This window comes from Carlito syrichta, unplaced genomic scaffold (genome assembly GCF_000164805.1).
Source record: "Carlito syrichta isolate Samal-C Ts95f unplaced genomic scaffold, Tarsius_syrichta-2.0.1 Scaffold309091, whole genome shotgun sequence".
NCBI lineage: Eukaryota > Metazoa > Chordata > Mammalia > Primates > Tarsiidae > Carlito > Carlito syrichta.
In genome coordinates, this window is record NW_007253187.1 from 256379 (window position 1) to 270393 (window position 14015).

The 14015-nt window shown below is 45.5% G+C and overlaps 2 protein-coding genes across 3 annotated transcripts in view; one reads left to right on the forward strand and one right to left on the reverse strand.

Moving 5' to 3' along the window:
- Positions 1–12459, reverse strand: part of SUPT6H (SPT6 homolog, histone chaperone) — a 46391-nt gene extending 33932 nt beyond the window's left edge. Inside the window, exons 1-2 of one of the 2 annotated variants that reach the window (XM_008066697.1) lie at positions 12359–12459; positions 5370–5448 (exon numbers count right to left, since the gene is read on the reverse strand). The gene's annotated coding sequence lies outside the window, so the exon portion shown is untranslated. The remainder of the gene's footprint in view (positions 1–5369; positions 5449–12358) is intronic. The other variant, XM_008066698.2, reaches the window with a different exon arrangement.
- An 80-nt stretch (positions 12460–12539) lies between these two features.
- SDF2 (stromal cell derived factor 2) overlaps positions 12540–14015 on the forward strand; it is a 12861-nt gene continuing 11385 nt past the window's right edge. The window contains exon 1 of the mRNA XM_008066700.2: positions 12540–12993. Within this exon, the coding sequence (XP_008064891.1) occupies positions 12843–12993 (151 nt within the window). The 5' untranslated portion in view covers positions 12540–12842. The remainder of the gene's footprint in view (positions 12994–14015) is intronic.

The window sequence follows — 14015 nt, forward strand, 5'->3', positions numbered from 1 at the left end:
TTTTGAGATCATGAAGCTGGCTGCTGATAAAGAACCATTCCTCACCATGTCCAGGATAATTTTTTTTTTTAAGTCTGGGGCTCACTCTGTCACTCAGGTTGGAGTACAGTGGCACGATAACAGCAGCCTCAACCTCCTGGACTCAGGTGATCCTTCTGTCTCAGTCTCCCAAGTAGCTGGGGCTATAGATGTGTGCCACCACACCCAGCTAATTTTTTACTTTTAATTTTTTTGTAGAGACAAGGTCTTGCTATGTTGCTCAGGCTGTTCTTGAACTCCTGGCTCAAGCAATCCTCTTGCCTTGGCCCCGCTAAAAGTGCTGAGGTTATAGGTGTGAGCCACTATGCCCGGCCCAGGATAGTGGTCTATTGTATGTATTCCAAGTCCCTTACTTAGACTACAATCTTCTGGAAGATACAGACCATATCCAATTGAGGAACTAATAACAACCACAAAAACATGATTGGCAATACAAGAGGCATTACAAGTCACTTTGTGATTCTGTACCAGTAAAGCTATATCTCTCTAGGTGCTCTGCACAAATCTGAAACTGCTAAGGGTCTCCTAAATAAATTACTTTTTCATACTGTTGCCATTTTCCCAGTTAAATACAGCAGCGGGAGGGCAGAGGAGGGTAGCTAATAGCTACCTCAAAGTCTGAGCTCTAGAAGGAGCCTTAAGTTCTGGGGCTTTAATTATCCTGAAAATTGGTCTTAACTGGTATCAACCATAACCAATTAAATTAAGATTAACTGAGTTCCAGAAAACTAAACTGAAGATACTGGGCTCTGATGGAAATGGAGAGTGGGCAATGTCCAATTTTCAGCTGAGGTTTCAGATGCCATTCTTTTCACAAACTAACTGAATGCCTAGCATATACATACACTCTGATGAGAGAGATTTGAAGATAAGCAGAATCATTTGCTTTCAAGGCACTAGTACAGGAAGAAATATGAAAATAAAGACCATAAAACTACTTTATGTATTATGACAGATGTATAGAGCAGGCATAGGAAGAACAAACAAATCGACAACATATACAAAAAACCCATCCAAACTAATGCAGGTCTCTCCTGGGTACTTTCGGCAATTAAAAAAAAAGTACCCTAAGGAATACTGTTTATTACATACCCACCAAGTGCCAGACACTTTACAAGTATCTATTTTTAAATTGCTATTCCTATCAATAAAAACAAATATCCTATTTTTTTTTTTTTGAGTTGGAGTCTCACTCCATTGCCCAGGCTGGAGTGTAGTGGCATGCTCACAGCCACTGCAGCCTCGACTCACTGGGCTCAGCCTTCCAAGTAGCTGGAACTACAGGCATGTGCCACCACAGTTGGCCAATTTTTTGATTTATTGTAGAGATGAGGTCTCGCCAAGTTACCCAGGCTGGTCTTGAACCCCTGGGCTCAGGCCATCCTCTAGTCTCTGCCTCTCAAAGTGCTGGGATTACAGGTGTGAGCTGCCATGCCAGGCTGCAAATATCCTATTAATCTGTACATTATCCTATAAATTATAGCACGCTTTTCTTTCCATTCAATAGAGGAAAAGGATTCAGACAGATGAAGTCATTTGTTCAAGGCAACACAACTATCAACTGCAAATGCTGAAGTCTGTCTGACTTCTCATAGTTAACTATACCATATAAGTAATTATTGGCTGGGCCTCATGGTTCAAGCCTGTAACTGTAATACCAGCCTGGGCAACTTGGTGAGACCTCATCTCTACAATAAATCAAAAAACTAGTCGGGCATGGTAGCGCATGCCTGTAGTTCCAGCTACTTGGAAGGCTGAGGCGGAAGGATCGCCTAAGCCCAACAGGTTGAGGCTGCAATATCCGTGAGCATGCCACTGAACTCCAGCCTGGCTGACAGAGTGAGACTCCAACTCAAAAAAAAAAAAAAAAGTCATAAGAGTGTGGTCCAAAGACCACTAACTACTTTCTCTCAAGAATGTACAATGGAGTTTTCCAGGGGTTATATGATGTGTGGTTACCACAACAGATTGGACACAAAAACAGATATAAGAATATAGCTGTATTTAATAGGGGAGACATTTAAAACTTTTGCTAAAAAATTTAAAAAAGTATAACAATGCCAGTCATCTCACTAAATTTTTTGTTTTAAAAACTATTGTTTTTCATACAAAGTACTATTTATATTAAAACGTGATAGGTCTACTATTGTAAAATAAATCAATATATATTATTTTTCATTTTTATTTTATTTATTTATTTTTTGAGTAGGAGTTTCACTGTCGCTGGAGTGCCATGGCACACTCATGCCCACTGCAGCCTTGACCTGCTGTACTCAGGGGATCCTTCTACTTCAGCCTTCCAAGTAGATGGAACTACAGATGTAGGCCACAGCGCCCAGCTAATTTTTTCATTTACTGCAGAGATAAGGTCTCGTCCATGTTGCCCAGGCTGGCCTTGAACCTGTGGGCTCAAGTAATCCTCTTGCCTTCACCTCCCAAAGTGCTGGGATTACAGGCATGAGCCACCGCGCCTGGCCTTATTTTTTTTTTGAGTCGGAGTCTCACTCTTTCACCTAGGTTGGAGTGCAGTTGCATGCTCATGGTCACCGCAGTCTCGACCTGCTGGGCTCAGGTGATCCTTCCTCCTCAGCCTTCCAAGTAGCTGGAACCACAGGCATGCACCACTATGCCAGGTTCATTTTTTTATTTATTCTAGAGTCAAGGTTTCATAATGTTGCTCAGGCTGGTCTGGAACCCCTGAGTTCAGGCAATTTTCTTGCTTCAGTCTCCCAAAGTACTAGGATTATAGGTGTGAGCCACCATGCCCGGCAATACATATTTTTAAATGTCTCAGTTTTAAAAAAGTGATAAACATCAATAGATATAAATCTGTAAACATCACTGAATGTAACTCACATAAACAAAATGTCTTTGGACTCCTCAACAATTTTTGAGCATGTAAAGGACTCCTGAGTCCAAAAAGTTTGAGAACCACTGTAAAGGCTCTGAAGGGCCATAGAACAGGAATCCTTGGGGCTAGACTGATGCCCGCCCCCGCCCAAGATCTGTATCCTTAGGGTCATTTAGCTTGAGGACTGCCAAAAGCGAATGTTTTAAACTTCTGCCAATTAAATCTGGAGCTCTAATTTTTTCTTTTTTTTTTGAGTCTCACTGAGTCAGAGTTTCACTCTGTTGTCCAGGCTGGGGTGCAGTGGCATGCTCATGGCCACCACAGCCTCAACCTGCTGGGCTCAGGCGATCCTTCTGCCTCAACCTTTCAAGTAGCTGGAACTACAGGCACGCACTACCACGCTCAGTTAAAGGTCTTGCCATGTTGCCTAGCCTGGTCTTGAACCTGTGGGCTCAAGCAATCCTCTCGCCTCTGCCTCCTAAAGTGCTGGGATTACAGGTGTGAGCCACCATGCCTAGCTAGAGCTCTAATTTTAAATTTGACACTACTTTCCATTAAAAATAGATTTGAGTACAGCAGCTCCCTCACATAGCTTGCTTTAATTAGGCTATCAGACCCACAAATTAAATCTTTTAAGGCCTTAATATCTTCAACTTAAATGCCAGTTCCTGCATACCAGATGCCCCTCAGCCTACTTAACAGAGAGAAACAGGCAGCCTGCCTGAAGAAAATTCTCCTCTGTCCCAGGGGCAGCTGGTGCTCTGTGCTACATGCAGCTTGGAAAGATAGCCGTGTTTCCTTTTCTCCCATCACCTAATTTAGCAATAAAGCACAAGTTGTGCTACAGTTGGGGAGTGCCTCCAATCTAGCACAATACCAAGACTACCAATTATGAGGTATGCCAGAAGAATCCTGACTTGCTGCAACTTGCAGGAGCTAGATGTGCAGACTGCAGCAGGACTGCAGGTTGAGACTGACTAGCAAGAACTACTCCAGAACAATGACAGTAACACATTCATTTGTATATGATTATTATTAATATATGATATCTGGGATGAGCCTGATATAGTTTGGATTTTGTATTGAGTACTTATGCTCTTAAAATTTTCCCAGCTGGGCTTGGTGGCTCAGTCTGTAAACCTGCGCCTTTGGGAGGCTGAGGTGAGTGGATTGCCTGAGCACGTGGGTTCGAGACCTGCCTGGGCAGGCGAGACCTCATCTCTACAGTAAATAAAAAAAAAATTAGCCGGGCATGGTAGCATGTGTCTGTAGTTCCAGCTACTCGGAAGGCTGAGGCGGAAGGATCGCCGGATCCCAGCAGGTCAAGGCTGTGATGGCTGGGAGCAGCCACTGTACTCCAGTCTGGGCGACAGTAAGACTCCAACTCTAAAAAAAAAAAAAAAAAAAAATCCAACCTAGCCGGGCTCAGTGGCTCAGCCTGTAATCCCGTGCCTTTGGGAGGCTGAGGTGAGTGGACTGCCTGAGCTCATGGGTTCGAGACCTGCCTGGGCAGCGAGACCTCATCTCTACAATAAATAAAAAAAATCAGTCGAGTGTGGTAGCACGTGCCTGTAATTCCGGCTACTTGGAAGGCTGAGGCGGAAGGATCGCCGGAGCCTAGCAGGCAAGGCTGTGGTGGCCGGAAGCGGCCACTGCACTCCAGTCTGGGCAACAGAGTGAGACTCCAACTCAAAAAAAAAAAAAAAAAAAAAAAAATTTCCCCATGGCTGGGTGTGGTGGCTCAAGCCTGTAATCCCAGCACTTTGGGAGGCCAAGGTGAAAGGATTACCTGAGCCCACGGGTTCAAGAACAGCCTGGGCAACTTGGCGAGACCTCATCTCTACAATACATCAAAAAATTAGCTGGGCGTGGTAGTGCTCACCTGTAGTTCCGGCTACTTGGAAGGCTGAGGCGGAAGGATTGCTAGAGCCCAGTAGGACGACGCTGGGGTGGCCGTGAGTGTGTCACTGCACTCCAGTCTGGGCAACAGAGTGAGACTCCAACTCAAAAAAAAAATTTCCCCCATATTCAGACTATAAGTTAAATTTGCAACTGGAATAGGTCTAGAAGAAAAGTGGAGAGGTGGAAGGAGGTTTCTCTCCACGCAGAAGTATAGCTGTCGAACAAGATGGGGCTCAAAGGGAAAGGCAGGTGGTTACCATGACCTTCTCTGTTAGAGGAAGGGAACTGGAATCAGACTGCCACAAGGGAGGTCCACAGCAGTCCCTCCCTTTGAACAAGAAGTGTAGGAGGCAATTAAGAGGAGAACAGAGTAAAAAGAGATCTAGTCTAGTAATTCCTTCCACTCCATTGTTTCAATTAACATTTACTGTCTTCTTAGGGTCCAGTTCTATGCAAGGACTTGGGTATATAAAAATGAGTAAAATATGCTTTCTACCCTGGTGAAGTTCACAATCTCTTAAAAACTTGTAAATGAAAGTGTGACAAAGCATGATTAATGTCATATTAAGTTACATACCTGGACTATAAGAGCATTATGAAGGTTGGGGAATGCCTCGGAAATGATGCCTGAGTGAGGGAGGAGTTAAGCACATAGTCTGGAAAAAGGAAACATGAGCAAAAACTTAGTTTGAAAGTGCCTGTGGGAATAGTCCCAGAAGTCGGGTGCAGAGTTCAAACTACAAGATGTTCCACATTGTCTTATTTTCTATATTTTATAAGTGAAGGCCTAGAATTATTCCAAAGGTATTCATGAGCAAATACTCAATTTGGATTTTCCAAACCTAAAAGTTTAATAAATAAAAGTATTCAGGCCAGGCGCTTTGGGAGGCTGAAGCGAGAGGAATGCCTGAGCCCAGGAATTTGAAACCAGCCTGGGCAACATGTCGAGATCTCGTCTCTACAGCAAATCAAAAATATTAACTGGGTGGGGGGCATGCACCTATAGTCCAAGCTACTTGGAAGGCCAAGGAGGGAGGATTGCCTGAATCTAGCAGGTCAAGGCTGTGGTAGTCTTAATTGTATCACTGCACTCCAGCCTAGGTGACAGAATGAGAATGACTAAAATAAATAAATAAATAAATAAATATCCTTCTGCCTCAGCCTCCCGAGTATCTGGAACTACAGGCACACACTACCATGCCTCACTAATTTTTTGATTTTTTTTTGTAGAGATGAGCTCTTGCAATGTTGACCAGGCTGGTCTCGAACTCCTGGATTCAAGTGATCATTCTACCTCAGCCTCCTAAAGTGCTGGGGATTAGAGGTGTAAGCTACTGTGCTGGGCCAAAGTAAATTCTTTTTAATCTGGGATTCAGAAATCTTTTGTTATAAAGATAATTCTATCCATTGTTCTAACATGCACATCATTTTTTTTTATTTTAAATATGTGGGGTACAATTCAGGGTTAGGTATACAAATGTTCATTATGCAGATAACCTTGTTGATGAGGTGTGCCCCACCTCTCCTGGCAGTTTCCCACTACTGCTAATCCCATTCTTATAGTATTACAATAGTTGTTCAAGGTCCACTTACGAGTGAGAACATATGATACTCAGTTCTTGCACATCATATTTATAGGAAATAACAGTAGCCTGTGCCCTGCCAATAATATTTTTTAAAAACTACTTATGTGAAAAGTCATTATTAACAACAGTGTTTTTTATTGAAAAATTCTGCTAGGCATGGAGGCTCACACCTGTAATCCCAGCACTTTGGGACGCCGAGGTGAGAGGACTGCCTGAGTCCACGGGTTCGAGACCAGCCTGAACAACTTGGTGAGATCTCATCACTACAATAAATCAAAAAATTAGCCAGGTGTGGTGGCGTGTGCCTGTAGTTCCAGTTACTTGTAAGGTTGAGGCAGAAGGATCACCTGAGCCCAGCAGATCGAGGTTGCGGTGGCTGTGAGCGTGCCACTGCACTCCAGCCTGGGCAACAGAGTGAGGCTACTTGGAAGGCTGAGGTGGAAGGATCGCCAGAGCCCAGCAGGCCGAGGCTGCGGTGGCCGGGAGCGGCCAATGCACTCCATTCTGGGCGACAGAGTGAGACTCCAACTCAAAAAAAAAAAAAAAAATTATGTAACCCTTTTGTTTCTATGTTTCTTTGAAATATGTAACCAGATTCAGAACTCCTGCACAACAGAAAGGGAATAAGTTACTGAGACTTGTGCCATACACATTGGGGGATACATAATTCCTGCTCTAGCACAGGAGTCGGCAAAAGATCTCTCCATAGAGCCTAATCTGCTATTGTAGCACAAAAGCATACATAGACAAAATGTAACGGAATGGGAGTGACCTAATTTGGTCTACAGGCCTTAGTTTGCTGATCCCTGATTTAGAAGTACAGAAGGTCTTTAAAGAACTGATGACAAGCATAGCATGGAATCCTGTAACAGGGGGATCTAATCTCGTTTTGAAGAAGTAAGTTTAAGTAAAGCCTTCAGTCAAGAAGAGTTAGTTCAGTGGAGGAGCTGGAGATGGTGGGGGGAGTGGTGATGGTGGGGAAGAGTGCTTTCAGGACAAGGTATGCACTGTGGCAGGTACAAAGAGGGCCAGTTTGAGGAGAGGGGAAATGGTTTATAGCAAATTGGAGGTGAGGCCACAAGGATCTTTGTAGGGTAAGTTAAGGATTTTGAACTTTAGCCTAAGGGGCTGGGAAGCCATTGCAGAATGTTAAGCAGAATTGACTTAATTTACTTGCTAAGGTCCATAAATATTTACTTGAATGAGTGCCTACCCCATGCCAGGCATTATAAGACAAGGTCCCCGACTCTAGAATACCTATATTCTCGTGCAAGAGATGAATCACAGACAAATAAAATAAATCTTTTTATAAGTACTGGGAAGGAAACACACAGCCTCATCTCTGAGAGGGTGAGTTTAGTTAGAAGGGGTAAGATATAACCCTCAGGGGAAGAGGTTCCAGTAGACTAACTGGGCAGGAACTTGGTATGAAGGCAGTAGTATATAAGGAAGACCCTGCTCAAGTGGTGTGTGAAGGCCATGGGAAGCCACTAGAAAGTTTTAAGTAAGGAAATGACATAATCTGCCTTGAGCTGATCCTGTTACATGGAAAATGGACTGGAGTAAGATTTGAGTGGATATAGCGAAAACTAAGAATACTATTGTGGTAGCTCAGGTAAAAGATGAGGGTGGCTGAGAATAGGGTAGTAGCAGTGGAGACAGAGAGTAAGGACAAGAGTAGAATATATCTTGACCAGGCATGGTGGCTCACGCCTGCAATCCCAGCACTTTGGGAGGCAGAGGTGAAAGGACTGCCTGAGTCCAGGGGTTTGAGACCAGCCTGGGCAACTAGGCGAGACCTCGTCTCTACAATAAACCAAAAAATCAGCTGGGTATGGTGGCAAACGCTTATGGTTCCAGCTACTTGGAAGGCTGAGGCGGAAAGATCACCTGAGCCCAGCAGGTTGAGGTTGCATTGGCCATGTGTGCCATTGCACTCTAGCTTGGACTAGAGTGAGACTCCTACTAAAATAAATAAATAAATAAATAAAAACGAAAAAAGAAACTATATCTTGGACATGGCAGATTGGGGAAGAGGAGCAGTAAAAGAGAAAAATCAATGATGATTTTCAGAGGTCTGGCTTTGATAACAGTATGGACAAGAATACCACTTAGTGAAATAGGGAAAACCAGTTTTGGAACAATGAGAAAATCAAAGCTTTCTTTTGATTATGTGAGATTTGGGGTCCCTAAGAGATATCCAAATGGACATATTCAAACATTCATTTTGACATATAAGTCTGGAACACAGAGGAGAGGGCTAAGCTAGAGATTTTTTAATTTTTTTGAGTTGGAATCTCACTCTTGTCACCCAAGCTAGAGTGGCACACTCACGGCCACCGCAGCCTTGACCTGCTGGGCTTAAGCGATCCTTTTGCCTCAGGCTTCCAATGAGCTAGAGATTTAAACTTGGGGCCAGGTGCAGTGGCTCATGCCTGTAATCCCAGCACCTTGGGAGGCTGAGATGGAAAGATCACCCGCACCCAGAAGGTTCAGGCTGCAATGAGCCGTGATCGTAACACTGCACTCCAGCCTGGGCAACAGAGTAAGACTCCAATTCAAAATAAAAATAAATAAATAAAATACAATATAAACTTGGGAACTGCCAGCTTTCAGACAATAATAGAGCTACAGGGCTGGGTTACCTAAAGGAAGCATGTAGAAGACTTGGGATTAAATCCTGAGAGAATTCCAACATTTAGACATTAGGTAGAGAACAAAAGTGGCTGAGAAATAACAGCCAAAGAAATGGAAAAAACCTAGGAGTGAAGTGTCAAAGAAGCCAAGAGGAGAGTTGTAAGAAAGGAGTGAGTAACTAAGTTGAATTCCAGAGAGGAATAAGATGAGAACAAAGTATCCATTGGAATTGGCAACACAGAAATCACTGGTGACCTTGACAAGAACAATTTCAGTGGAGTGGACAGAAGAGAAGTCAGACTGTTGCAGGCTGAAGAGTGAATAAAAAGTGAGATGGAGGCTGAGGTGAGTGGATTGCCTCAGCCCACGGGTTTGAGACATGCCCGGGCAACTTGGCAAGACCTCATCTCTACAATAAATCAAAAATCAGCCGAGCGTAGTAGCGCGCGCCTGTAGTTCCAGCTACTTGGAAGGCTGAGGTGGAAGGACTGCCAGAGCCCAGCAGGTGGAGGCTGTGGTGGCTGGGAGTGGCCACTGCACTCCAGTCTGAGCGACAGAGTGAGACTCCAACTCAAAAAAATAAATAAATAAATAAAAATAAAAAATAAAAAGTGAGATGGCTGGGAGCAGTGGCTCACGCCTGTAATCCCAGCACTTTGGGAGGCGGAGGTGGGAGGAGTGCTTGAGCTTAGGGATTTGAGACCAACCTGGGTAACTTTGAGAGACCTCGTCTCTACAATAAATCAAAATAAAAATTACCTGGGGGTGGTGGTGCATGCCTGTGGTTCCAGCTACTTGGTGGAAGGATTCTGTTGTGGCTGTGAGCGTGCCACTGCACTTCAGCCTGGGCAACAGAATGAGACTGACTCAAAAAAAAAAAAAAAGAAGCCAGAGGGAGAACATTTGAGAAGGTGTGAGACGAAGGGCACTATGTAAATGTACACATTAGAAAGATTATGTGTGTCAGAAGAAAAAAGAGTAATTAAAAAAAAAAAAAAAGTAGCCGGGCTAGGTGGCTCAGCCTGTAATCCCGCGCCTTTGGGAGGCTGAGGTGAGTGGATTGCCTGAGCCCACCGGTTCGAGACCCGCCTGGGCAACTTGGCGAGACCTCAGCTCTACAATAAATCAAAAAAATCAGCCAGGCGTGGTAGCGCATGCCTGTAATTCTAGCTACTTGGAAGGCTGAGGCGGAAGGATCGCCGGAGCCCAGCAGGTGGAGGCTGCAGTGGCCGGGAGCGGCCACTGCACTCCAGTCTGGGCAACAGATTGAGACTCCAACTCAAAAAAAAAAGAAAAAAGTCATGGGCTGAGTGTGGTGGCTCAATCCTGTAATCCCAGCACTTTGGGAGGCCAAGGTGAGAAGACTGTCTGAGACCAGGGGTTCGAGACCAGCACGGGCAACTTGGCGAGACCTCATCTCTACAATAAATAAAAAAATTTAGCCAGGCATGGTGATGTGCGTCTGCGGTTCCAGCTACTTAGAAGGCTGAAGCGGAAGGATCTCCTGAGTCTAGCAGGTCAATGCTGTGGTGGCCCATGAGCGTACCATTGCACCCTAGCATAGGCAACAGAGACTCTAACTCAAAAAAAAAAAAAAAAAAAAGTCAGAAAGATGTGTTGGCACATATAGAAACCTGGCTATGAAGGGAAACTTTAAAAAATTATGATGGTAGTTGGAGAGAGATGTGAAGGATACCAGAATATAATTTGTATGATGAAAGGAATAGATTGTTGTGGGGAGACAGAATTTGATGATTGATTGTATTCAGAAATAATAGGAAGAAAGGATGCTAAAGACTACACATAGGATTGATAGTGGCGCCATCAACCACTATCAATCTGCCAACACTAGGTAGCCTTTCTTGCTTGTGAAAGAAATTTCAAGCATGGCTCGATGGCTCAGCCTGTAATCCCAGCGCTTTGGGAGGTTGAGGTGAGTGGATTGCCTGAGCCCATGGGTTCGAGACCCGCCTGGGCAACTTGGCATAGATCTCATCTCAACAATAAATCAAAAAATTAGCCAGGTGTGGTAGTGCACGCCAGTAGTTCCAGCTATTTGGAAGGTTGAGGCAGAAGGATCACTGGAGCCTAGCAGGTCGAGGCTGCGGTGGCTGGGAGCGTGCCACTGCCCTCCAGTCTGGGTGACAGAGTGAGACTCCAACACAAAAGGAAAAAAAAGAAAGAAAGAAATTTCAGAGGAAGGACTGGAAAATATGACTAAGCTTCTCCAGACTGCACCACTTCCCCATATAATTAATCTCTTGATGAGGTTAAAACCTCTTAGCGAATAACAACACTATGCTCATCTAATCTAGTAGCCACACAAACCAATTGAATAAAAATGGACTTGTACTGGTGGGACAAGCAGTCATGGAAGAGGGCCCTAAATTCACAGCTGATGGGAGAGCAGTTATGCTGTTGTAATCAAGACACTGAAGACTTACAAACTTGCAACTTTCAAATAAAGAGAGGAACCAAACTTCTTCCCGAAGAAATTAATCAAACTCAAACTGTATACACTCTCTATGGTCATTAATGGTGTTGTAGCTTAGTACACCCTTGCTACTTCTGACATTACAGTGAATTTCCATGGAAGTTTTTCAGAGAGCTTAGGTTTATACCTAAAGAAAAATAACTATAAGTTCTTGCAACAACCCAGGGAAAAATGAATTGCTCCAGGTGGTTCAAAAGAATGCCTGGGGAGAAAGGCAGAAATAGAAGAAAGTAGTTTTGACTTAACAACTCATTCTGATGTTCGTGGTAAGCATCTGGCAAATGTTGGAGGAAATGAATCTATGGAGAGCTAAAGGGTTTCTGATACTTAAACAAGACCTTTGATCTTTAGAAAGGGGTGAAAGATGCAGCCATCTACAAAAATTTCTAAATGTATTACTTAACAATATGGAAAGAACTGGAATTTAGCATCGCCCTCTAGCCTGATGGCCGGGCTACGGAAAGCTCCGTAGGATTCATATCCCAAAACAAACAATTCGATCACCTGATCCTGGCTCAGAAGCCCCAGGTCCCTTCCATTCCTAATCCTTTCGTGTGGCCCAGTTATCAGAAGCTGCGGAGAGAAGGACAGGAATCCCAGGAAGCCAGCTGATTCAACAGGCCACCTAATTCAAGGGTTTCGGGTGCTACCTGGCTGGGAAAAGCCTCGGGACTCTGAGCAAGTACCCCGTTTTCCTCTCCCATCCCCCCCATAGAGCAGAGAAGGCCGGGGCCCCCCTTCTTCCCGCATACGGTTCCCCAGTGACTCTTCCCTTACGGGACCAGGCCCTGGGAGCCCTGTTCCCCGCCTGACCCATACGAGAAGCACGTTTTCCAGTAGGAACTTTACCTGCCTGAAGCCTGCAGCTTCTCCGGTTGCGCTGAGCCCCCACCGAGGAAAATGGAGGCGTCGAACCGAGACTGGGAGAGGATAGTACGGTCCCACCGCACGGCCCCTCCGCCGCCACCACCACCGCCACCACCGCCGCTGCTGCGTCAACGTCCTCCGTCACTTCCGGTTCCCTGTCACTGGGAGTAGGCGGGCCATTTCTTGTTCTCTTCTCCCACCCATCTCTCAGGGGTCTAATCCGGGGGGTGCGAAAGCTGTCAGAAGTGGTTCAGGAAGTCCGCCGTTACGGAGCCACCAGAACGGAGTGAGGGGGTGGTAAGTAACTAAGCCCAGCGAGTTTCTCAGACCGCTCTAGCTAAAGGAATCATAAAGATCAGACTAGGATTTTTTTACTTCCTTCGCTCAGTGGTTCCGCCTTTAGCTTCCGGTTCCGGGGAGGGGCCGAGTTTTCTTCGAAGATTTGGGGCTCCGCGTTCTAGCCGGGATGTCCGTGGTATCACTACTGCTGTTCGGGGGTTTGTGGAGCGCCGTGGGAACGTCCAGCCTGGCTGTCGTTACTTGCGGCTCTGTGGTGAAGCTACTCAATACGCGCCACAACGTCCGGCTGCACTCACACGATGTGCGCTATGGGTCAGGTACTGCGGAGGGCCGGTTCGGGTGGGCTGGGGAGGCCTGGTAGGCTTAGAAGAGGGCGGGGCCTACAGAAAACCTGAGGGTGTGGCCTGGGAAGATTGGTGCGCTCTGGGGAGGTTCCTGCGGTCTAGAGGCGGAGAGTCTGAGAACTGAGTAGTTCTAAGACAGCAGTCCCCAACCTTTTAACCCAGGGACCGGCTTTGTGAAAGACAGTTTTTCTACGGACGGGGATCGTCAGGCATTCGATTCTCATAAGGAGCGCGCGACGATCGCTCACCTGCGCAGTTTCAATAGGGTTGGTGCTCCTATGAGAATCTAATACTGCTACTGATCTGACAGAAGCAGAGCGTCACTCGCCCGCCACACAACTCCTACTGTGCGGCCCGGTTCCTAACAGGCCACGGACCGTACCGGTCCGCGGCCCCGGGCCCCTGTTCTAAGGCATCTTAGTCGTAATACCGGTAGTTAATATTTGGTGAGCTATGGGCCAGGCACATTTACACACATATATACTGTTTTCGATTTTTAGCGTTACTGTGAGGTAGATACTTTTGTTATTCTCATTTCACAAATAAATTAAAACTAACTAAATCGCTTACTCAAAGCCTTCCAGCTAGTGAATGAGAAGGGGCTCTATCTAAATATGTTCGGATTAAAAGTCTGCTTTCAGCTGCTCCAGGCTGCCACTATTCAGTGTGGGGGAGACAAGCTGTAGAAAAATGCTGTAAGTGCTGACAGTCGGGCTCAGTGGCTCAAGCCTGTAATTCCAGTACTTTGGGAGGCTGAGGCGAGAGCATTGTCTGAGCCCAGGGGTTCGAGACCAGCTTGGGCAACATGGCGAGACCTCGTCTCTGCAGTAAATCAAAAAAATTAGCTGGGCTTGGTGGTACACTCCTGTAGTACAGCAACTTGGAAGGCTGAAGTGGAACGATCACTCGAGCCCAGTAGGGCGAGGCTGTGGTGGCCAGGAGAATGCCACTGCACTTCAGCCTGGGCAACAGTGAGACTCCAACTCAAAAAAAAA